Source organism: Tauraco erythrolophus, chromosome 23, assembly GCF_009769465.1.
Source record: "Tauraco erythrolophus isolate bTauEry1 chromosome 23, bTauEry1.pri, whole genome shotgun sequence".
In the NCBI taxonomy this organism is placed as follows: domain Eukaryota; kingdom Metazoa; phylum Chordata; class Aves; order Musophagiformes; family Musophagidae; genus Tauraco; species Tauraco erythrolophus.
This window is the reverse complement of record NC_141487.1, coordinates 3,394,192-3,418,279: the sequence shown is the minus strand read 5'-3', so window position 1 is coordinate 3,418,279 and position 24,088 is coordinate 3,394,192. Positions and strand designations below refer to the sequence as shown.

Here is a 24,088-nt window from a genome sequence, read left to right as displayed (position 1 = left end):
CCACAGAACACAGCCTGCATGCTTTTTTCCTTACTGTAATAACGTGCTTGATCCTGCCCTTGCAAAAGCTAATAGTAGTTTTGCAATTCGCTGGTTACAGACTCAAAGAGGGACTTAGAGGTTTTAATGGTCCGATTGCGACATAAGTTGAAACAGAAATGGTTGGAGAAGAGTGTGAAGGGAAATGTTTGCTTGTATGACCAGTGTTGCTTTTCTAATGTAGCTTTTTTTCCTTCCCTGATGCAGTAATCTGTGCTATCACTTTGCAAACCTGTTAGAGTAACTGTTGATGAGCTATTTATGGGACTTGTGTCTGATTACTTTCCACATATCCGCTTGTTCTTCCAAAAAAATGGGTTTGAGTAGGGTGGGTTGTTTCACAGATGTCATACAAGAATTCTACAAAATTACAGCCAAAGGCTCTGGTCTGTTACTTTAGACCAGGCTTCCAAAACCAGAATGCTGGCAATGTGAAGAAAATACTGGCAGCAGAAGCTGAGGAGGCCAGTGCAAAACTGCTTCCTATCAAGACGGAATTCTGGTCTTCCCTTTTCTGGAAGCGGATTGTAGGTCGGCCTTGTTGATTATTGCAGCAAAATGTGGTGTTTTTCTAATCAAAAGGATGGAAAGATGAAGGAAATTTGCAAATGGGAGTGGTCTGTAGTCATCAAAGCTGTGTATGAAACTGATTTGAGACTTAAAGGGATAGCATAAAGCATTTTTTTAAGGTAGAAAGCAATCTTAGTGTTTTTTACTGCTTTTTAGATTGATTACAGTGAGAATTACAGTGATAGTATGTCAGCTCTGCTGAGAGCGTTGATTTCAAACAAAAATTTTCTTCATGTTTTTGCTTTCAGAGCCAGACTGTAATTATGGAACAGAAATCTACAAAATGACAGAAAAACTTTAGTTGCCCTCTTCTAGGACAGTCATGTTGGAAGGATTGGTAGCCTGGGTCCTCAACACCTACTTGGGCAAATATGTCAATAACCTGAACACAGACCAACTTTCGGTCGCTCTTCTAAAGGGTGAGACTTTGTGGTACTTTCTGTAGTGTTTCCATACTGTGATTTAAAAAAAAAAAAGTATTATGTGTTTATAATAACTGGAAGGTGGAATAGAAACAATCAATATTGTGTTTAACATTTATATAAACCCTTTTAATATAGGGTTTTGTGCTAGTACTTTGCAATGAATAGTAAATTCTCTCATGTTCCTGTCTTTGTAGCTTTTTATTGACACTGTTAAACCAGTTTATCTGAAATTTTCAAAAGCATGCTTAGCATATCTTATCAGCATGTTTAATTTATATAATATTTGAGTGTCATTTTCCTTAATACTGTTCAGTAACTTTCCTGTGGAGGAGCCGTGGCAGGAAGTGTTCTATAAGTCTTCACCTGTTACGTCTTGGTGCTGGTAGTTACTCCCCTGTAATTAAGGCTTCTGGTTTACATTATGTCATGTTATGTTCATGAGCCTTGTGCTTTTACAGAGTCTTCAAATCAATGCTTTCTAATTTACCTTTTGCTGCTGTTATCTGCTATTTTTGGAGATAATATTTTATAACACTTCAAAGCTCTTCTGTGCGTGCTTTCTGTAATATTGAGAAAATACTTGAAGTATGTCTGTTGAAAAGACAAAGAGTAGAAGTTTTGTCCTTGGTTACGACAAAGTTCAGATCTAAAACCTTCCAGAAGATTGCTTCTAGATGACCTCATCAAGTAGTTTGAGTACATGGCATTGGAAAATTAACAAGTCTATTAAATAATCATTGCAATTGTAACACAACCTGAAGTGTTAGGTTGACTCTTTTCATTAAATCCTATTTGATATTTTTTTTTCTTTAATACATGATGCTAATCATTTTAGACTTATGATGTTCAAGCTGGCATTCTTTAACATTTTGTTTAACAGACTTGTCTTTTTTTTTCTGCTTGGTGTAGGTGCTGTTGAATTGGAAAACTTGCCACTAAAGAAAGATGCCTTGAAGGAACTGGAGTTACCGTTTGAAGTAAAGGCAGGTTTGTATTTTGCTTGTGTGTGCAGGACAAATATTTATAAAGAGGAAGTATTACATGTTTTAGAGGAACCTTTACCTGTGAGTCAGAAGCTTAAACAAATTAGTAACCTGGTTTTCAGGTAATCCAGTTCTATTTTAGCTTGTTTGTTTCTTGCACCACTTTTTCTTTCAGTTTTTCCGAGGGTGATCAAGTATATTTACCTGGGAACCTGATAGCATCTCTGTTTTGTGTATCTAGGTTTCATTGGCAAAATAACACTACAGATACCTTTTTATCGCCCACATGTGGATCCGTGGGTGATATCTGTCTCAAAACTGCATTTAATTGGTGCACCAGAAAAAAAAGAAGGTTTCGATGAGGAAAGGGAGAAGTTGCAAGAAACGCAACAAAAGAAAGCCCTTCTTCTTGCTCTTGAAGAAAAATGGAAGGTGAGTCACACTTGTCTTTCGTGGTGAAGAGACCACTATGGTAGATGGATTTCAATATAAGAAGGTATATGGTTTCCTGACCAGTTGTTACAGTGGTGACTAATGCTTATCCCTCTTTTCTCTTTTAGAAAGAGCGACAACAGAAAGGGGAATCTTACTGGTACTCAGTTACTGCATCTGTAGTCACAAGAATTGTGGAAAACATTGAAGTAAGCCTTTGCTTTGTAGAGCTTTTCCTACTTGTTAGGAATTACCTGTGCCCACTGTGCTTCACATTGTGTAGTCCTCAGGAGAGAAATACGTAAAGCAAAGGTAAATGTTTGGCAGAGGGCTGTAACTTTTCAGATTGAACCTTCAAAACTTCAGTCTTAAAGTAGTCCTGACGGGGACTTCTGGAACAGAAAAGCCCTCCATCCTGCTTTTACCAAGGCGAAAACATCGACTTTTTTCGGTTTGTAACAGTAGGTGGATAATGAATTTGCATGAAATCTGATGAGTTTTGCTCACATTTAGATTCTTTTAGTTATAAACCCACCGAAATACTGAATTGTTTATGAAGCAGAAGAGCATGATTTGTTTTGATAAAAAAATCATTTGTAAAGAAACAAATCTTAGAGTTTCGGCTCATCTATGATTTTGATTATTTGACTGTGTGTTATCTCTCAAGTTCTTTTAATTATTTTTTTGTCTACTATTAATAGAAATCTGCCATGTGTCTCCTAAGTATCAAAATTACTCAAAAGTATGGCTGTTACACTCTGTTGCTTTTTCTCTTTGGAAGTCCTAATGTTAATGACATTTCAGCAACGTTGACATCATTAATAATTTGTTAAGAACCAGAAACTTTCTACATATTGCTTGCTAAAGTTTGTTTGCTCGCTTCCGTGAAAGGGCTGTCCTCTTTTCCTCATGTGCAGATAGTCTGACTGTGTTATTTGCCTGCATTTCAGCTCACTAGAGGTGCTTTGGAAGCAAGATCCCTCAGACTACTTGCCTTTCCCAGTATGTTTGAGAAGAACGTATTTGGTGCAGGAACGCAAGGCGAGAGTATCTGTACTTTTCTCAGTCCTGCACGCTACGTTCTCTGAGAAACCACAGTAACTTGGTGCTCTCAAAGCCTTTACAGTGTAAAATGAGTTTGGGTCACCTCGTATGGTTATTAATTTGTAATTGTGGCCCATGAGGATGATTCTAATAGATAAAACAAATTTGAGGCTTTGGTTGGCAGTTACACATTTGTCTTTAAAATCTAGAATAGTGGGGTAGCAAGTACACTGTCTTGTGAAAGTGGCTGGTCATTTTTGGGGAGAAGGGCAGGAAGTAGTGGCATCTGAGGAGAAGACAGAACCAGAGAGTACAAAACCAGAAGTGAGGAATAGGATTTTTATGAGCTCTAAATAACTACCAGAAATTCGTCGGAGAATTACAGAAATTAAATATTAAATTGCTTCAGCATTAATAAATAGTGCTGCCATCCACTCTAATGATGTAAATAGTTATCTCTAGTAATGTTTTTTTCTGTCTAGTTGAAAATTCAGGATGTCCATTTGAGGTTTGAAGATGGCGTCACGAATCCTTCGCAGCCATTTGCGTTTGGCGTGTGCATCAAAAATGTATCGATGCAAAACGCGGTATTTGAACCGGTAAGTGTAACTTTTTGTACAGAACTCACGACAGCTAAGATGTGATGCTGCATTTTATGGGTGCTAGTAAATATTTAGTAACAAGTGTAGCATTTTCATTATCTTCTGGTTATTGTCATAAATCAATTCTGGGCATTTCATATTGTGTATTGAGCGTGCAGAACTAAAAACCACATGGCATGTGGTGTGTGAATCTTGACTTTATTTCACTTTTTCTACTTCAGGTAGAGAAGCTTACGCGGAAGAAACAGTTGGATGTTGCCGACTTCAGTGTTTATTGGGATACCAACTGCACTTTGTTGGGCGACCTGCCTCCTGGTCAGCTACAGGTACCAGAGAGAGATTTTGCATATGAAAGAGATTGTTGTTGGTCTCCTTTCTATATTGCAGACCTAATTAACTTAGAGTTTATTAGATCTGGTGCTTTTAAGAGCAATGGAAGTTTATGGTTTCATGCTATGATGACTGAATACATGTGCAGCACACAAAGTATGCTGTGAAATACCTTCTTTTGCCTTTGAAGAGAGAACATGTGGAAGAGGTTTTTTTAATGGACTGGCATGCTAATGAAGTATATTCTAATATAGGAAACTGATGCATCCTAATAAGATTGTGATTAGATATAAGGAAGAAATTTTTCACTCAGAGGGTGGTGAGGCACTGGAACAGGTTGCCCAGAGAAGCTGTGGCTTCTCCATCCCTGGAAGTGTTCAAGGCCAGGTTGGATGAGGCTTTGGGCAACCTGATGCAGAGGAAGATGTCCCTGCCCATGGCAGGGGGCGTTGGAACTAGATGATCTTTGAGGTCCCTTCCAACCCAAACCATTCTGTGATTGTATGATGATTCTAAGTGTTATACACTCATTTCTTATACACCAAATTTGCTTGTAACCCACAGGAAGCAATGGATAAAAGTATGGAAAGTCGTGACCATAATTACATCATGGAACCTGTGTGCACTTCTGCTCTTCTGAAGAGAAATTGTTCTAAGGAGCCTTTAAGATCACGCCAGACTCCGCGACTTGAGTGTGACGTTCAGTTTGAGACTATCCCCTTGAAGCTTTCACAGGTAGATACCAACTGTCTTCATTTAATTCTCAATGTCTGGAACAGAGACGGTTGAGAAGTAGGGTAGATGAGTCCAGCGCGAGCTCTGTGCCGTTAATTATGTTAGGCTGCGTTGACTCTCCAAACTAGTTAGTCTTCAAGATTGCTTGGGTACCTGTGTGCTGTATTGCACGCTGCTTTGTGGTCAGCTTCTAGCCAAATGACTGATTAAAGCAAGATTTTAATTATGTTTCGGTTATCACAGTGTCTACAAATTCAAATTGGTAGTTTGACATAGAGCATGGTTTTTTCCTTCCCACATGCTGCAACTGGTGTTTGTGTGTCCGTGCTTCTGAAGATTCTGCTGGTAAAATGCTGTCTTGAATTATCTGCCTCTAAGAAAACAGCTGCTGATTCAAACAGTGTCAAACAAACCTGTTGGGGTCATAAAACTGTCGTAGTGTTTGTAACAGCGTGAACACCAGTTATTGTGCCATAAAATTAATACTTAAAGATTTAGTTTTAGAGGCAACTGAAAGGTGTATACTAAAGGAGTTGTTCATTTTAAAACCAGACGTTCCAAATAATTTGATTATTTTACTGCAACTTATTTTTGTAATAAACAAAAACCATTACATACTTGTTTATCTATCGTAGTAATAGGATGGATGCGTATGGGGTTTTTTTAGTCTGTAGAATGTACAGTAGCAGCTGATGTTAGGTTGATAGTCTGATATGGAAGGAGATTTTGTTCCATGTGTTTGTAAGTAAGGAAGCCCGTAAATTGAATGTCACATGTTAACTACTGGCTACTGGGAGAACATACGTGACGTTAGAGAAGCAAATTGTGAATTAGGATTAACATTAATCTTAATTCTGAAGCCACGTGCAGGCTATTGGTGCAGATGAACTAAGCCTGTGGTTGTTTTTTTTGTTTGTTTTGGTTTTGCCTCTGCTTTGATTTGGAAAGCACTCCAATATTTCCTAATTGATCTGTGTATTCTTTTACTAAAAGATGCAGTATCAGCAGATCATGGAATTTTTAAAGGAACTGGCTAGAAAGGAACGACAGCTTAAATTCAGGAAGTGGAGACCAAAGGTTACTGTAACAGAGAAGTAAGTGTATCTGTATATATGGTGGTGTTAATATGATATTCAAAACTATACCAGAGAGACTAGAATGGATACAAATATAAAAAAGTAGGTAATAATCATATATTAGAGTTTCAGTTTTCATGTTTTGTTCCCCTACCTCATAAATCAGTTTTAAATATTGAGATGTAATTCAAACTTCAAATAAAATTATTCTTACCTAAGGCTTTAAATCCTTCTTTCACAGCTTCCAAGAACTGAAATTAAGTTGGAGATTCTACCCACACTGTGATGTGCTGAAATTTTCTTTATGGAAAGAGCTCTCACTAAGTTTCTTTTATTGATAAATAAGGAGGATGGTATCGATTCAGACCAGAAGTCTGTGTAACTCAGCATTTTGTTGTCTGTGCCTGATGCATGTCAGCTATACTGAATGCCACTAAAGTGGTGGGGACTCTGCAGAGCCCTTCCTTACAGTTTGTAGAACGAGCCCATAAATGCTCTCTCTAATACTGGTGCTTTTTCTGACCAGTTGTGCTCTGTTTTTTCACTGACCCTCTCCTGGACCTTTCACCAGTTTGACACGCGTTTGGTTTTTTTGGAAGTGTTGGTAATACAGTAATTTAAAAATGTTTCAGCTGCCGAGAATGGTGGATCTTCGCGTTGAACGCTAGTCTTTCGGAGATCAGGGAGCAGAGGCAACGTTCTACCTGGCAGTTCGCACTACATCGGGCCCAAGATGCAGTGTCTTACACTGACCTGTATTATAGCAAACTGAAGGGGGAACCACTGTCTGCTGCAGAGCAGGTACTTAGATTTGAGTTTTCTACAGTGTTGATTAATCATCTTATATTTGATGAACATCTTCTCAAATGTTCAGCCATTTTCGCTGAACAGACTGTCTTTGGACCACAACTGAGTCTTTAATGCCTGAAACCTGGGCTTGTGGGAGGTGTGTGTGCAGCAGGGTTCTTGTGGTTTGGTTTTGCTCTGCCAAAAGCTGTCTTTTTTTTCGAGCTGTAACTGGTTTTCACCAAAAATAGCATTAACTCTCATAGAATGCACATGTCAGCCTGTGACATGCTTTCTTAACTTGTGTTCTCTATAGAGTCAAAAAGTATTTAAATACCAGAAGTGTGTCAGGTCACCCCGACAGTTGGGTAGAAAATGTGGGGAGAATTGTGATTGTGTGTTTGGGGGTGCTTTGTTGTTGTTTTCCCCCAGTGCCCCTAGTAATGAACCTGTGTCCTACTTCAGAAATTAAAAAGCCTGTGAATTATAATTAGCTCCTTTTTATCTCTAGGTATGTTGCGACTTTTTTGTTAAATCGGTTCAGGGCACTGTGTACCTCACCTGTCATAATTACAGGTGCGATTCTATCGATGCTTTAAGTTGGATGAAATCCTTACTTGTATTATTTAGATGTGAACTGTAGGAGTAGGTCAATGTACTGGAAACATGACAGTACCTGGCAAAATGGGAGACTTTTACTTCCATGTAGTGTATATTGTCTTCAGCAGAGCTGTGGAGTGGAACAAGGGCAATGCAGTTGGACTAGAAAAACGTCTTCTGCTTTCTTGTTCCATGATACATTTTTTAGAATTGGGTGCATCATAAGCTTCCACAGACAACTTCTTAATCAGTGCAAAGAAGACAACATGCCTAGGTAATGAATATGAATACTGTATTGTCCTAATTTATGCAGTTCATTAGCTCTACGTTCTTTACTCAAGATAGCAGCTTTTTTTGCTCCTGGCTAGGCCAGTCATTCTGTTAAATCAGGTTATTTTCTATGGCTTAAATTTTGTGCTGCAAACTTTGCTTCTGATGCATGATAGGAGGAATATAGTCAGGCAAGGAATTTTTACCATGAAAAGTGTTAAATTAATGCTTTTTGCCATGCAAATAAATTTTATTTGTAATGCAGGGGTATGTCAGTGTTACGGTGGCCCACATGACTTCTGTTTATTTTCAAGTGCTTAGGCACTCGGGTACTGTCATTAATGCCATGTTAGTTTTTTGTATGAATTTCTAACTTACTCAGTGCAGAGATGTTTGTTGTGTTCGTGAACAAGAGGCTATATTCTTTTAATGCAGTTACTTTACCTTTTTGTCTTTTCAGGCAGAAATGCATCGTATTGAGGATGAGCAAACTTACGAAGAGTTGAAGATACTGTATGAGATAGTTCATGATAAATTTCATGACCTAGCTGAGGTGAGGAACATTCTGCATACAGGGAAATACTTGATATTAACTGAATTATTCTGAGGTATCGTGTTCTGTTCTGCTGGAGAGTGTTATGAGCATTTATGAGGAGAGTATTTGTTTTGATTTAGACGTGTGGCATTAATGCTAAAATTGCAAACAGTCCTCAGTTCCTCTAGTTTTTACTGTTGTGTCACATGCACAGGGAAATCTTTTGTCATATGATGGTCTTTCTCAATAGTATCCTTGCCAGAATTCCTAGCGCAAGTACTCTTCATCTTAAAAACAGAGAGTGGAAAGGCAGGCCTGTAATGAGTATTTTCCTGGAATAGATATATGGCAGAAGTGAGCCTCGTGTAAATGGCTTTCTGAGCACACTTCAGAAAATACGGACTCATCTCTGTAATGGTACAATGTCATCTCCATTTCAGATGCAGTTGCTAAAACGTAGAGCTGTGTTTTATGATGTCAGATGACTTCTTTCTTTATTTAGTGTTTCTAGACTACGGTTTTAGTAGTGCCATATGGTTTCATATATGAATATGCAGCAGTTAACTGATGATACGTTTGTTATTTCTTTGCTGCTGCTCTCCTAAGTATCGTTTGAAAATATCACTGGCGTCCTGAAGAGTGCTGAGTAAATGGTAGATGGAATTTTATTTTTATTGTGACTTTTTTTGAAACTTGTGGTACTCTTTCACTATCAGCAATAATGTGTGTGTCTTCAATGTTCAAACAGAGTGTTAAAGAGCCGTTGTCTGATTCTCCTGGAGGTTCCCCTACAGCAGAATCTGCACATGGTGGTGGCACTGGAATGCTGCAGTATCTTCAGTCTTGGTTTCCTGGTTGGGGAGGTTGGTATGGATATACTCAACAAACACATGAAGGTGAAGCTTTTGAAGGGCTGCTGCCAGACCCGAAGGAACAGTGGAATCCAGAAGACCTGCTAGGTATGGAAATACAGGGATTTCTTTTTCAGGCTGCTAATGCCACCATAGTTAGATACCTGGTGAAGGTGAGCAGAAGCAACTTTTTGGTTGGTACTGTTAAAAGATTACATGTGTCAGCTGATGAACCTAGGCAGCAGAGCCTGTCTAAAGCTTAATAACCTGTTAAAAAATCTCAGCACCTGGTGTACCTGCTTAATTTTGAAGTGATATATGGGATACATTTGCTTCCACTATTATTGATATTTATGGCAAAGAGCTTTGGGACTTTTTCCGGTCACCTGGATGGGGATCATGTAGCGTGCTGTGACTGGGTGGAACGTGAACAGTACTGGGTTGTTGGGGTCTTCTTAAATTTAGCTTTACATTACCTTAATTGAAATAGAAGGTTTCTATGGAGTATTCAGTTTGGTTAAGGAAGAAGATGTATCTGCTTTATTTTTTGTTTTTTTATTTTACTTCCCTAAAGCTGGGGAAATCTTTATTTTCAAATTCGGAGAAACTTTTCCGTTCTTCAGTAGCCTTCCAGAAACTTGACTTATATAATGTGTTGGTTTGTGGTTTTTTTTTTAATTAGGTGCAGATGAATTTTTTGATGCTGCTGCAGATGCTTCTAGTATGAATACCTTTACAAAGAGAGATCATGTGTTTGCCAAGTTAAATCTACAGTTGCAGGGTGGCTCTTTCACTTTGTTGCACAAGGAGAAGAAGGTGGCGCATGCTGAGGAGACTGCTTTTATGCAGCTGGAGTTTTCAGGTATTAAGTCAATTTCTGTTCTTTCTCAGAAAAGATCAGAGCTTTGTCCGCCTTCAGACCTTCCTTTGATTTTTGTTTTTAATTCTTTAAATTATTATACTGAAACAAAGTTCAAAATGAAAATATGAAAATAGCTTGCAGAAGTTGTTGTATCAAGTGAAAAATAAGCGTCTCCCTTCAGATGTGTCAGTGATTTCCACACAGAAATAAAATTTTAGACATTGTTATGTGTGAAAGTAAGACGACTATTGAAATATATGCTTCACAGTTATTATAATATATTCCGAATTTCCGTGTTTAAATTTTTTAGCAGAAATAAATATATATAAGCTCTTCCAAAAGACTTGCTTGTTGGACGATGTTTGTCATCTGTACAATTTAAATACATGCTGTGTATTAATAGAATTAAAAACATTTTATGTTTTTATATTCCAGGTGTAAAGATTTTAGCAGAATCCCTTCCTCGCAGAAATTCTTCCCTTCTCAAGGTTCAGCTTGGTGGCCTTTTTGTGAGGGATTTGGCAACAGAAGGGACAATATTTCCTGTTCTTGTTTTCCCGAATCCTGTAGGTGAAAAAAACTCTTGAGGATACTATGTAGAATGTGTAACTGTGTATGAAAATAGTCATATTCCAAAAGTCAACACGTTTTCCTTGGTTTCTGTCTTACCCCAGAAAGAGAACACAGAAGTCTTAAACAAAAATTTTCACTTGTTGAACTTAACTTTTCCCTGCCTTTCCAAGGATCATTTGTAGAACTTTTAATTGTTTGTTCTGTATGCTTGTAACTTCAACATAACAGTTACATGCATTGGGAAGAAGATAATTTGTTGAACAAGATCTGATTTTTGGAAAAATCAGCATTGCTGCTTAATCAGTGATTGTTCTTTTTCATAAAGCTCTTTGGTCTTTGTAAAATTTTATTTCACCTGTGTACTCTTAACTAAAAAGCAGAATACAGGTTTGATTTTTTTCTTCCTAATGAATTGCTGAAAAGATTTCAAATATCTCTTCTGAGCAAACAAAATTTGAATCTAATTCCATGAAAATTCCCAAATTTTGTACTTTGTAATGTGTAGAGAATGGGCTGAAATTTGCACTTTGGACTCAATCTATCTGCTACATGAGTAGATGGCATTAGCTTCTTAGTCATACTTCCTCGTTGACTACACGAAGGGAGAAAAATGCCTGTACTAACCTAACATAATTCACTTACAAAGCGACCATAAGATGTAATACAGGAAAGACTTTTCTGCTTAGATTAAGTGGCTTGCTTGATTTAATCTAAACAATCTTTTTCTTTTAAATTCTTATCAGCAAAAAGAGGTTGGCTGCGTGTCTTCCTTTGGACTCCAAAGTTTGTCCTCAGAAATGACTAATCAGAACACTGGTAAAGATTTAATTTTATTTTTGATGATAACAAGCATATGAGAGAATCCTTACAAACCAAAAATTTGAAAACCGAATGTCTAGAGTTTGAATTCTTTTTGTTGTTTAGAGTTTGAAATGCTTTTTGTGAATAGTAAGGATAAAATCATAGAAGATTTGTTCAGACATAAGAGAAAGTGCGTGAGAAAAAAGGTATTTCAAGACAATGGGAGTTGTACTTGCTCTTTGTCTTCATTTAAAAAAAAGAAATAAATTGTTGGGAGTTCAGCATTAGGACCCCAGTTCTAAAAATGTTTTTGTATATACAAACATGTTGAATTCTATTGATCGTAAAAGTTGATCATATTACTTGTCTGGTACTGAAGAATTTTCAGACAGGAACTAATTTCCTAGTAGTACCAATTAAAAATTAGTTACTAAATTCTTTGGGGTTTGTTTTTCACTTTTGTCCGTTTGTTTGGGTTGGGTTTTTTTTACAACTGCTTTTTGTAACTCATTTTTTATTCAGTTGCAGATCCTGATGCCCCAGTGTTTGAGATGCTTTATGAAAGAAATCCAATCCACAGCAATTTCGAGAGGCGCCTGGAAGTCAGTACCAGACCTCTAAATATTATTTACAATCTACAAGCCATTAAGAAAGTAGCCAACTTCTTCTACAAGGGAAGGGTTCATACCTCAGGTTAACATTTAATTATATATTTTTTGATGGGGTTGGGGTTTTTTGGTGGTATTATATCTTATCTTTGATTTTTATTTACTTTCATTCTTAGAAATATAAAGCACTAATCAAAGAATCTCCCCTTTAAATTCAAATTAAGCAATCCTCTGAGTCCTCTCTGGGTTATTTTGTTTGTTTGTTTCTTTGTTTAATTGAATCTGGGATTCAGCTTGGGCAGACTCCTGAAACTTCTACTGTAGAATTGCAAGTTGCTGCTGTACCACATGGGGGATGTTCATGCTGCCTAAATTAAAATGCATGAATAAGGAGGCCTGTTTCTGTAATCTCTCCTGGAAGTTGGTAGAGAACAACAGGTTTTTTGAGAGGACACTTAAAACCAGAATATTTTCTATGGTAATGACACAGGGGAAATTGTGTTGTGATTCCTGTTGTGTCTTTTCTGTCAGTTAAATGAAGTCTGACCTTTGTTACAGCTGCTTGAGGTACCTTGTTTTTTAGATGTTGATGTGTAGGTACAGCCAATGACTTTCAACTGTTTTACTGCTAAAATTTAAAGTAGATCTTTTTTTTTTTTCATTCTTTTATTTTTTTTCCTGATCCAGTGACAGATGAACGAAATTACACCTTGTATCTCTTGTGCAGGTTTTGGGTATCAATCGGAATTAGAGGCAAGAGTGGCTGAAGCTGCCAGAAGACAGTACAACAAGCTGAAAATGCAGACTAAAGCTGAAATCAGGCAAACTATTGATCGGTTACTAGTAGGAGACTTCATTGTAAGTTTTTGCCCCCAAAATGTTTATGTAGGCGTTTTTGCCGTATGTTTTAGGCCTGGAAGCTCTGAAGATTGGGGTTTTTGTGTTGTTCATTTGTGTGGTGTTCTTTTTTAAGAAAGTGAGGAGTTTGACATGTGGTATTGTAGTATTCCTTTTGCTGTCAAACAATCCGTTTTTGTGGTGCAGACCTGTTGTGATTAGTGGCGAAATAATATTTTTCTATTCTTGGCCCCATTACTGAAATGGCTTCATGCCAACTTGTTGGCTTCAGCGTGTGTTGGAGCTCTGTTGTGTCAAATTTATTAAATCTATGTGTAACTTATTTAAAAATTATATTCTAAATTAAAAAATTGTTCTGCCTTTATTTGTTTTTTAGCTCATTCTTCAGTTTTCAAGTGGTATTAGTGTATGTGTCAGTATCATCAATCCCTAGCTTTGGAGTTAGCTGTATTTTTCCAAGATAGTTGTTTTATATTGCTTTAAGTGAAGTGTAAGAATATTTGTTCTGAAAAAGTGATAGTTTGATGTTTGATAAAATAGTCAGGCACATGTTGTATTTATGGATAGCCTTGACAAGGACTTACCCGGTCCAGTGTCATGGAGAAGGTAGGTGACTTCTCTTAGCTGTGCAGAGGTAGGTTCGCTCTCCTCGGCTTGGAGATGGGAAGTCCCTCGGGAGAGGGATTCATTGCATCTGTAGGATGTTTCACTTATTGAAAATGTCTTTTCATCGACTGTAATGAGAGTCTGTGGTTTGACAAGCTCCTGAACTTTAGTATGGATGAACTCTGGGAAGTGTAGCTCTGCAGGTGAGAAGTGGCTAACTAGATTGATGTTTGACACAGCTTTTTTTTTTTTTTGGATTTGAGGGGAAGCTATTTCTTGTGGACTATTATTTATTTCTTCTTAACTTTCAGGAAAACAGCAAAAGCTGGACTGTGTGCCTTGATATTTCTGCTCCCCAGGTGATCTTTCCTGATGATTTCAAATTTGCGGATCCAGTGTTAGTTGTTGTAGATCTGGGAAGAATATTACTTACCAATTCTCAAGGTATGCTCTAGAATTACTGGAGCTTTCCTTTTCTTTCCACCTTCTCCCGGAAACTTTTGTCTGTGTAGAAAGTAGAGATGTCATAAGGTTATTTCCCCCATATATGCCTAGAATTTCACATAATAATTCTGCTATTATCAATAAATTTTTAATTAAGTTTGATAGACAGTTTTTAAAATAAGGTGGGAGGGAGTGCAATTATTTTGTTTTTGTTGGAGGTTTGGGGTTGTTTTGGGATTTACTTTCAAACGAAAGGCTCCCCTGTGATATCTTGCGCCTCTAGAAGGCTGTGAACAGGTGTGAAGCTAGTGTTTCAGACACTTTGCCATAGATTTTGGCTTAGAGTGGTATGAGATGTAACTGTTGAACGCTTTTTTGGGACAGTGCTCTCTGTGAACACGCCCTCCAAATTTGGAGTCACGTGGATCTCTGTTCTTAGCACATGTGCTTATAGATAACTGAAGAAAAGTGAAAGGAAAACTGGTGTCCTTTGCTTTTCTCAAAAGTTAAGATCATTGCTTATTAAATAAGTCATTGCTTCTTCCCTGTTCCACTAGGAAAATAGTGCAGGAAAATTAAAAAGAAAGTACAGTGAAACTTGTAAATAAAATGAGACCTACTTAAAATCTAGCTGAACTGCATGGTGTGTGACGATATGTTTAAAAAAAATGGGAAGAGATATCTGTGTACTATTCATTTCCTTTTTAAAAAGTACAGCTGTAGGATGAGCAGTTTGTGGCACAGTGGAAAGTTGAGGTGCCAAGCCCAAAATTGTCTACAATGGAATGGTTTTACTCAGGGTGTTTTGGAATCATTAAACCTTTTCTAGCACCAACTAATCTCTGCAAGGTTCTGCCTTTTTAGTAAATTCTGGTTTAGGGCAAACTAGAAAAAGAACACAAATTGTTTATGCACGATGGATTTGTATTTCTCTGTGAAATTGAGGCATTTGGCTGTTTAGAGTAGCTTGGGCTTAAAAAAAAGCTTAAAAAGTACAGGAAAGTTTTTTGGGGTAGAAAAAATCTTTTCTTACGATAATAAAATGAAAGTTAATATTAGGCAATAAAGTTTATTGGACAAAAACTTGTGATCATAGATATATTATAGTTCCTTAACTCTTACCTTTCAGTTGGTTTTGAGGATTGAAAGAATTGCATTGGCAGAGTAATGGATTTTTTTTTTTAACAACTTGATTAAAAATAGAACTTACAGAAATAGTCAGTAGGTTAAAAAATAAAGCAATAGTGTCTTTTAATAGATTCTGTAATGGATTGTGACTGACATCTGCATGCTTCTAGAAGAAGTGTAGTAGATCTCTTGTTGAGAAAAAGTGACAGTGGAAGGAGGCGAGGACAGTACTGGGTATGCTTGTGTTTAAAAAAAATACAACTTCAGACAGGATGATCAAGTAATGATGGAAAACGTCCAAGGAGAGGAGAGAATACTTTTGGTTATTTGTTTGTTTATTGTTGTTTTTTTAATCCACAGAAGAATCTAAAAGGAGTGCAGATACTTTTTCTTCAGAAGTCAATGAATTAAGTGATGAGGAATATAAAACACCTCTTGCTACTCCTCCCAATACTCCACCACCAGAATCTAACACTAATAGAGGCATCAAAATGTCTGAATTTACTGGAGTAGAAATAAGTGAAGAGCAGCTACAAGCACACTTAATGAGTAAAAAAATGTATGAGAGATACACACTTTCGTTTATGGACCTTCAGATCATGGTGGGCCGACTAAAAGACAATTGGAAACACGTTCAAGATAGTGATGTGGGTCCAACTCATGTGGTAGAAAAATTCAATGTTCACCTGCAGTTGGAGTGCAGATTGATATACACGTCTGACCCAAAATACCCAGGAGCTGTCTTGTCTGGCAGTCTGCCAGACTTGAAAATTCACATCAATGAAGACAAAATTTCTGCTCTGAAGAACTGTTGTACACAGCTGAGTACATCTGAAACTAAGCCTTCTGATGCCCTCCGTTTAGGGAAAGACAAGATCTTTGCAGAGGTAGACCAGCTTGGCAGTTTGCACGATTCCGTAATGAATCTCACACAGAGTGTTGTGATGCTTGAGCAACGTACCAGGGAAGTTCTTGTTGAATCTCAGCTGCTTTTGGCCGAGTTCAAAGTCAACTGTATGCAGCTGGGTGTTGAAAGTAATGGACGATATATCTCTGTACTCAAGGTTTTTGGCACCAATGCCCGTTTTGTGAAAAGGCCATATGATGCACAAGTGTCCCTGACTGTTCACGGCCTGTTACTGGTTGATACTATGCAAACATATGGAACAGATTTTGATCTTTTGATGGCTTCTCATAAAAATCTGAGCTTTGATGTGCCAACAGGAAGCCTTCGAGACAGCAGGGCTCAGTCCCCGGTTTATGGACCATACAATGCACATCCCATTGATGTAACTAGTTTGGCAGAGAGATGTGCTACAGCCTCAAATACTTCATCTGGTAACAACAGGGAAGACCAAGAGTCCCTGATAAAATTAGAGTATCAGTTTGTGAGTGCAGAATGCCCGTCCATGAATTTGGATAGCAGTCTGCAGGTGATCTCGGTACAGGTGAACAACCTGGATATCGTCCTTAATCCAGAGACTATTGTTGAACTCATTGGGTTTCTCCAGAAGTCTTTCCCGAAGGAGAAAGAAGATTCTAGTCCTCAGCCTTTAATAACTGACATGGAAAGAGATTGGAGGGAACAGGAAACCTTCCAGTCTACGTATGTACAGAATACAGAGGTTGCAGTTGATATTCACTGGCTGAATATACTCCTTCTCAGGACAGTTGGCATGACAAATGGGGAAAAATACGGCAGGAAAATTGCGACAGCCAGTATTGGTGGCACCAAAGTCAATGTCTCCATGTGTAATAGATTTGATGTCAATGGCTCTCTTGGGTGCCTTCACCTTATGGACTTAACACAAGAGAGCGTTAAGAACCAGTATGTTGTCAGCATAGGGAATACAGTAAGGTACGAAAGTCTCATTGGCAACGTAGATTACTTTGAATCTTTGTTCTTTAGGCTTGATGATGGAAGTAGCCTTCCAGATGCTTTAAGTTTCACTTTCACAGAAAAGTCAAAAGACGAATGTTCTCTCAACCTCAAAATGGCCTCCTTACACTACAACCACTCAGCTAAATTTTTGAAAGAGCTAACTTTGTCGATGGATGAATTGGAAGAGAATTTCTGCAGCATGCTGAAAAGTGCAGCTTCAAAAGTTACCACAGTCTTGGCCACCAAAACCGCTGAATACAGTGAAATGGTTTCTTTGTTTGATACGACTCCACGGTCAAGAGATGTTGCCTACTTAGAAGATGATGAAGGCTGTGCATTTGGATCACCTCGCAAAGCTGACACCATTAAGCTCATATTAAACGTAAACATCGAATCACCGATTGTCTCAATACCTCGAAAGCCTGGTAGCTCTGAACTGCTTGTAGGTCATCTAGGACAAATATCTATCCAGAATTTTATACCAGGAGAAGATGAATCTACAAGTGATAGACTGCAAGTTGAAATTAAAGATATTAAAATGTATTCTTTAAATAGCAGCCAATTTACGAGCAGGAAGGAACCTGCAAGTCAAATGTCTCATGGGCTGCATTCTTCTTCAGGTCCTGCCAGTATTAATAGCCAGGAAGAATCCCATTTTACTCGTCATGACTTCTTTGAATCGTTACATAAAGGCCATGGTATGTTAATCAGAGGACTCTTAATTATTTTCGTATGAGTAGTAGATGGTCCTAAAAATGTGTGTTGACCATAGGTCTGACTGTATATTCTGTCTCACCCATCCTCCTGAAATATACCGCTCAATTTTAATTACAATGGACAAGCTGTTTTATTTATATCCATTTTTAGTCTCCTAATCAAAAACTGAATAGTGCCTTTCAGAAAAATGCAGAAATTTATCAAAACGTAGCCATACGTACGTATTTTAGCATTGCTGAAAGATTCTGAGCAAGGTAAATAGCTACCACGTTATGCCTTTATGGGGTAATCAGTTCATTTATAAAGCTGTTTTCATTTCACTTTCTCTAAACAGCGTTCCACATTCTGAATAACACCACTATCCAGTTTAAACTGGAAAAGATGCCACTAGAGAGAGATTTGGATTTAACTTTTCCTCTAAGTAATGAAGACGTTGGAATATCAAGCATTATGAAGATTGAAGGGAAATTTGTGAATCCTCTTCAGGTATAGTATTGTAGTATTTCTGCCATCAATTTAAAAGTATTTCCCTACGTAGAAGATAAGTATTTTTCAGGCAAATATCTTCAGATTTAACATGTTGGTAGTTTAGAAATCAGATCCTTACACGTGGTTAGAAGAGAAAGCCTTTAGTCGTAATAATAATTATCAACGTTTAATTTTGTTTTGGGGCATTTTGGACATCTTTATGAATTAGTCATAACTTTTACTTACCCTTTACACCTGTCACAGAAAGAAAAAGAAATGTGTCACTGTCCAAATATGTTTATTTGCAGTTCTAGTAGAAACTAGGAATTAAAATGCCGTTATCTTGAAAAAGTCTCTGCAGGAGCAGACTTTAAATACAGGAGACTGAACCTTCTAAAGCTAAGGAGACAAGCAATGGTTATGTAGAATGTTTTTTCCATATATTACTGTATGATTTCAGCATGTAAAATAAAACTAGTTTATGTGCTGAATTATTTTTAACTGACTCTGTGTGGATGCTTTTTGCTTGGGAATACAAGGCAACCTATTCTAGGATCGTAGTCTGTAGGTTTCCAGATTGTTTCATCTTACAGAGCTCATACAGAAGAATTGTTTTACTTCAACTTTGCATTGTACCTTGTTCTGGGTTATTTTGTACTTGTGGACAAACTTAAAATTTGTCTGGTTTGAAATTCCATAGCCTTTCCACTGGTGAGTTTTAAAATGTGTGTATTGATTTTGTTAATAGAGAGGGCTCTAATGTGATGATTGTTTCTTTTTTCTACATTGTAGGTGGTGTTAGCAAAACATGTATATGAACAAGTCCTGCAGACTCTGGATAATTTAATTTACAGTGAAGACTTGAACAAATTTCCAACCACTTCTGTATCTTCAACATGTCATAGTTCTTCTTCAGCATCACTGCATAGTACAGGCACAGAATTCTCAAGTGAACGGAAGGAAAATGGCTTATTCAGCCATTCTAGTTTTAATTCTGTCCCAAACAAGTCATTAGCTATCAGGGAAACAAAGTCTTTTACTCAAATTCAAGCAAACTTTCATATCTCAGAGCTCCAAGTTCAGTTAAGTGGTGATCTTACACTTGGTGCACAAGGCCTTGTCAGCCTGAAGTTTCAGGATTTCGATGTTGAGTTTGCGAAAGATCATCCTCAGACTTTGTCTATTCAGATTGCCTTGCGTTCTCTGCTAATGGAAGATCTTCTGGAAAAAAAACCCAGACTCTATGTATAAGAATCTCATGGTGTCCCGTGGAGCACCCAAGCCATCCAGTTTAGCCCACAAGGAATATCTTTCACAGTCTTGTCCCTCAGTATCCAATGTAGAATATCCAGATATGCCACGTTCCCTTCCTTCCCATATGGAAGAAGCAACTAATGTCTTTCAGCTGTACCAAAGACCAGTTTGTGCCTCCCGTAAGAAGCAAAAAGAAGATGCTGATTCTGAGTATCCTCTGACTCCACCTCCTTCTCCAACAGCAGAGAGATCCAAGTTGCCCTGTGGAAAAAGTAACTTTGATGATTCCTTAGTTCATATCAATATATTTCTAGTGGATAGGAAGCATCCTGAATTTTCTTCTCGCTATAACAAAATTAACCGTAGTGTAGATGTTGATTTTAATTGTCTAGATGTCTTAATAACTTTGCAAACTTGGGTAGTGATACTGGATTTCTTTGGGATTGGATCCACTGCTGATAACCATGCTATGAAGTTGCAACCTGAAGATACTCAGCAGACAATCAAATCAGAAATAAATACCTTGTCAGCTTCTCAAGCCCAAGAGCCTCTAAACACTAAGCTGGATCTGAAGGTATGCTTGAGATGCAAAATAGTAACTGGATTGTCTGTCATAAATCGTCTGGTTTATAGAAACTTAAGGTGACATTCAAATCAAAAGGTTTATATTCTAGTGGAAGAGGCGCAGAAATTCAGAAACAGTAGGTTTAAAGCATGAGTAGATGTAGTTAAAAAGTGCAGAAGTTAGAGAAAAGCAAAACATTTGTAAAATTGTTGGCTCCCTCGCACTGGCTCCTTGACTCCCCTTAGACACGCGCAGGCCACTTGAAGGGAAGCTGAAGTGCAATGCTCCGTGCTCACCCAAGGGAGCTGTCATGGGCAGGGTTTGACACCCACCCCCAGCCCCATCCAGTCTGCTCTGGGCCCCAGAGTCTCAGGAAAGCCTAAGTCTTGTGGGCAGTGGCTGTGACTTCCCTGAGATAACACAGGCCACAGGCTGGATGTTTGTGGTCTCAAGTGATAAGGTTGCTTCAGTATTAAAGACCTGACATAACTGAAATTGGCTCTGTGCTCTTCTAGGTACTATGGAGTTTATTTTTTAAAAAAAGTGTATAATATATATACATATATGGCTGTACATATGTATGTATAAACATGTTTTTTTGTTTTTTAAAGTATATATATGTATGGTCTTTGCCCAGAGGTCCTACAGTCTAACTTAAAAAGGACAAATCTTGAAAGAGAAAAGGACAAAGATAAAGAGTGGTAGGATTTGTTAATGACCTGGTTGTCCTAAGTTGCTTGGGAGACCTGTTAATATCCAAACAAGAAAGTGAAAAGGTTGCTTTCCTCCAGTGTCTCCCAATCAGATAATTCTTGTTTGCCATTTATGTGTTACAGTGCAATTGTCTTGAAAAAAGCCTGACAAGATGTTCCAGCTATGCAGTTGTACTCTTTAATGCCAACTTGTTCCTTTTTGTTTGACCAGGTCCATTCTTTATCGTTAGTACTGAATCAGACGACTAGTGAGCTTGCCAAAGCCAGCGTGTCCAAACTGGCAGCTCACTTGGAAGTGATTGGTGAGTAATTGGAGGGCTAAGGTGTGTGCAGTTTGAAATAAAAGGAGGTGCACACTGGAGTTGTGATCTGAAATGCTTTTATTTTGGTGCTCCTTGGGTTTTTTGTGTGTTGGTTTCCTGGGGAAGATGCACATTGTCTTTCCACTGTTGCTTCCTCTGCTTTTTGAATCTGATTTTAAATCCTTGCATCCTTCTCACTTGTCAAACCCTTGATCATTTTTGCTGAGGTTGGCTAGGATTTTAATATGTTATTTTCACAGAGCAGAACAGTAGTGTTTATTAGCATTTTAGACAAAAAAAGTTCTAAGTTTTCACAAATCAAAGTGGTGTGATCACATGTGTGTAAAGCATAGAGTTATGTTTGGTTTAATACAGTCTTTGTAGCAGAAAGATGTGATTTTCTTCGAATGTGAGGTTTAATGTCTAGGTGAATGTGATTTATTTAATTAGCTGTAATGACTTTATCCCACTAATAGAAACTTTTGGGTTTTAGTAACTTATCTGTGTTAGAGGATCCTAACTGTCTGTCTTTTATTTTGCAGAAGGAGATTTAGCCCTGCAAGGAAGTATTGGAAGTCTGTCCTTAAGTGATCTAACAGCTCATGGAGAATTTTACAGAGAACGTTTCACTACAAGTGGTGAAGAGGCACTCATTTTCCAAGTCTATAAGTATGAGTTTAAACTTCTTGTTACTCGATATTAACACCATTAATTCCCCACCCCACTCCCAAAAAAAGAGTACTAAAAAACAACAAAAAAAAAACACCCCACCCCAAAAAAACACCCAAACCCCAAAAAAACCCAAACCCACAACTGTCAGGTCTGCACAATTCTGCTTTGGACACTTAAATGAGACTGGAACATTTTCAGTCATAAACTTAGTGGTTTTTAAGGTTTTTTTGTCCTGCAATGTACATGGCTTATCAGGAAAAACGCTTTTTCATTTCCTCTAAAACTGTTCGTGAAAATATTTAGGTGATAGTTTGTTCTAGGTAAAATAGTAGTTGTTTTTCAAAAATTGGAAGAGGTTTTCAACTGACAAAATATATTTTCCATTGCTCCTTAATTTTGGAGTTAAGGGTTTGCTTTTGTCATAGTGTACTCTTGAAGTTCTTTGTATTCTTTGTATTGCTTTATGTAGTGCAATAGTTCTTACTTTGTTATGTTTCATGTTTTTCCACCACCTCCTCTACTCACTGGAATTAATCAGATTAGAAATTATCCAAGTAATGTTATGGAATTAATTTGTGATGTAACAGCACGCTGGTGCAGAGTCGAATCTACATATTATCATGCAATTGAGTGAGTTACTTTGTAAGCCACTGTTCAGATGTATAAAATCGCCAAAGGTGTATCTGTTACATGTAGAGATGAGAGTAACATTCCAAATGAGGAATATTCCCGTTTGCTTAATGAAAATTCAGTAGCACTTAAATTTACAGAATTTAGAAATAGTTAATATAAAACCAGTTTTTCATATCCATAATTGAAATAGTTTTAATTTATATACTGTGAATATCAGTTAAATCCTCTATATTATTGTTATGAATGAAAAAAAACCCCTATTTTAGTATTTATAAAACGGAGCTGAGATAGCTAAATTTTACTTTCAACCTTTGTCCTAGATATGGGAGGCCAGATCCGTTGCTCCAGAGGGAGTGTGATGTTCGTGTCACTCTGCGAATGGCATCTGTTCAGTATGTCCATACCCAGCGTTTCCAGGCAGAGGTGGTGTCTTTCATCCAACATTTTACTCAGCTTCAGGATGTCTTGGGGCGGCAGAGAGCAGCAATTGAAGGACAAACAGTATGTCTGTTTTTTTTCCTGTGCTTTCCTGATGTACTTTTGGAAATTGAAATGCAGTATAAAATTTATGTTAATGCATCAACTCGATGAGTTTAAATGGTGGGAGGTTTTAGAGTTCTGATGTTAGTGGAGGTTGCTCATACTCGTTTTGTAGTTACAAAACCTTACTTAGGACCATCCTGCAGCTATTTGAAAGCATAGAATACCAAATTTGCACGTTACTTAACACTTTGGCACCTGGATCCTGCAGTATGTGCTGTTACAGGTGTTTTCTTATCTTTGTGATGCTGGACGAAAAGGGCGAAAGATTTTATCTTGCCTTTTCTCCACTGTTCACCAGGTAGTTCTCATACTTAAGAAGGAGAACCAAGTGACAAGTCCTTCTGTTCTACTCAGATGTATGTCTGTGATGAAGTATGATGGCTGTGATAGGCTGAGAAAATCAGATGCTGAACTTGTGCACAATAGAGTATATAAATAATCCTCACAGTCAGCCTAGTTTGTACCAAACCTGATGTGGGAGTGATTAATTATATTAGTAGGAATAGTCTTGTTTACAAAGTTGCTTCTCATAATTGGAAGACAGACAGTTAATACTTGCATATATTAAAATGCTTCATTGTGCGTCAGTTGGGAAGTTTGAATCTGATTTTGAAACACGTATTCTATATTTTTTTTTCCTTTTGTAAATAATTTTTCTCAGATAATCTTTTCTCTTAAGTTGTGAGCTGAGTAGTGTCTGTTATGCCTCTATTAGTTCAGCGGTGACAGTGTGCTTCAGTCCTGAATGCTGCACCTGTTGCACAGGTGTGTGCTATTTGCATCATAGTCCTTTTTGAACTAGCCTTTATTCTCTCCCTAAAACAAGAGTTCGAGTTCTTTTTTTCATATAAAATTTTATCACATCTTAATTTTGTAAATCCAAGGAATAGTGTTCCTGAATTCAGTACTAACCAGTGTGAAATAATCACCCGCTTTGTGTATTTTTTATTTTTTTTTTTAATGAACCTTTGCTCTTTCTAGGTGAGAGATAAAGCACAGCGAGCTTCCCGAGTTCTTCTTGATATTGAGGCTGGTGCTCCTGTTCTGCTTATTCCTGAAAGCTCAAAGTCTAACAGTCTTATTGTAGCAAACCTTGGAAAACTGAAAGTCAAGAACAGATTTCTGTTTGCTGGAATGCCGGGTACTTTTTCATTAAAGAACAAGGTAAAACCATTACTTCT

General features: G+C 37.6%; 1 protein-coding gene across 1 annotated transcript in view; it reads left to right on the top strand.

Moving 5' to 3' along the window:
• Positions 1-24,088, top strand: part of VPS13D (vacuolar protein sorting 13 homolog D) — a 103,147-nt gene that overhangs the window by 1,688 nt on the left and 77,371 nt on the right. The window contains 25 exon segments of the mRNA XM_086625671.1: positions 858-1,028; positions 1,944-2,021; positions 2,259-2,449; positions 2,578-2,658; positions 3,976-4,092; positions 4,317-4,421; positions 4,990-5,160; positions 6,154-6,254; positions 6,869-7,037; positions 8,353-8,445; positions 9,176-9,386; positions 9,961-10,140; positions 10,576-10,706; positions 11,457-11,529; positions 12,037-12,207; positions 12,850-12,980; positions 13,898-14,030; positions 15,519-17,738; positions 18,092-18,243; positions 19,018-19,452; positions 19,454-20,053; positions 20,969-21,059; positions 21,602-21,728; positions 22,685-22,865; positions 23,889-24,071. Coding sequence (XP_086481797.1) covers positions 932-1,028; positions 1,944-2,021; positions 2,259-2,449; positions 2,578-2,658; positions 3,976-4,092; positions 4,317-4,421; positions 4,990-5,160; positions 6,154-6,254; positions 6,869-7,037; positions 8,353-8,445; positions 9,176-9,386; positions 9,961-10,140; positions 10,576-10,706; positions 11,457-11,529; positions 12,037-12,207; positions 12,850-12,980; positions 13,898-14,030; positions 15,519-17,738; positions 18,092-18,243; positions 19,018-19,452; positions 19,454-20,053; positions 20,969-21,059; positions 21,602-21,728; positions 22,685-22,865; positions 23,889-24,071 — 6,222 coding nt within the window. The 5' untranslated portion in view covers positions 858-931.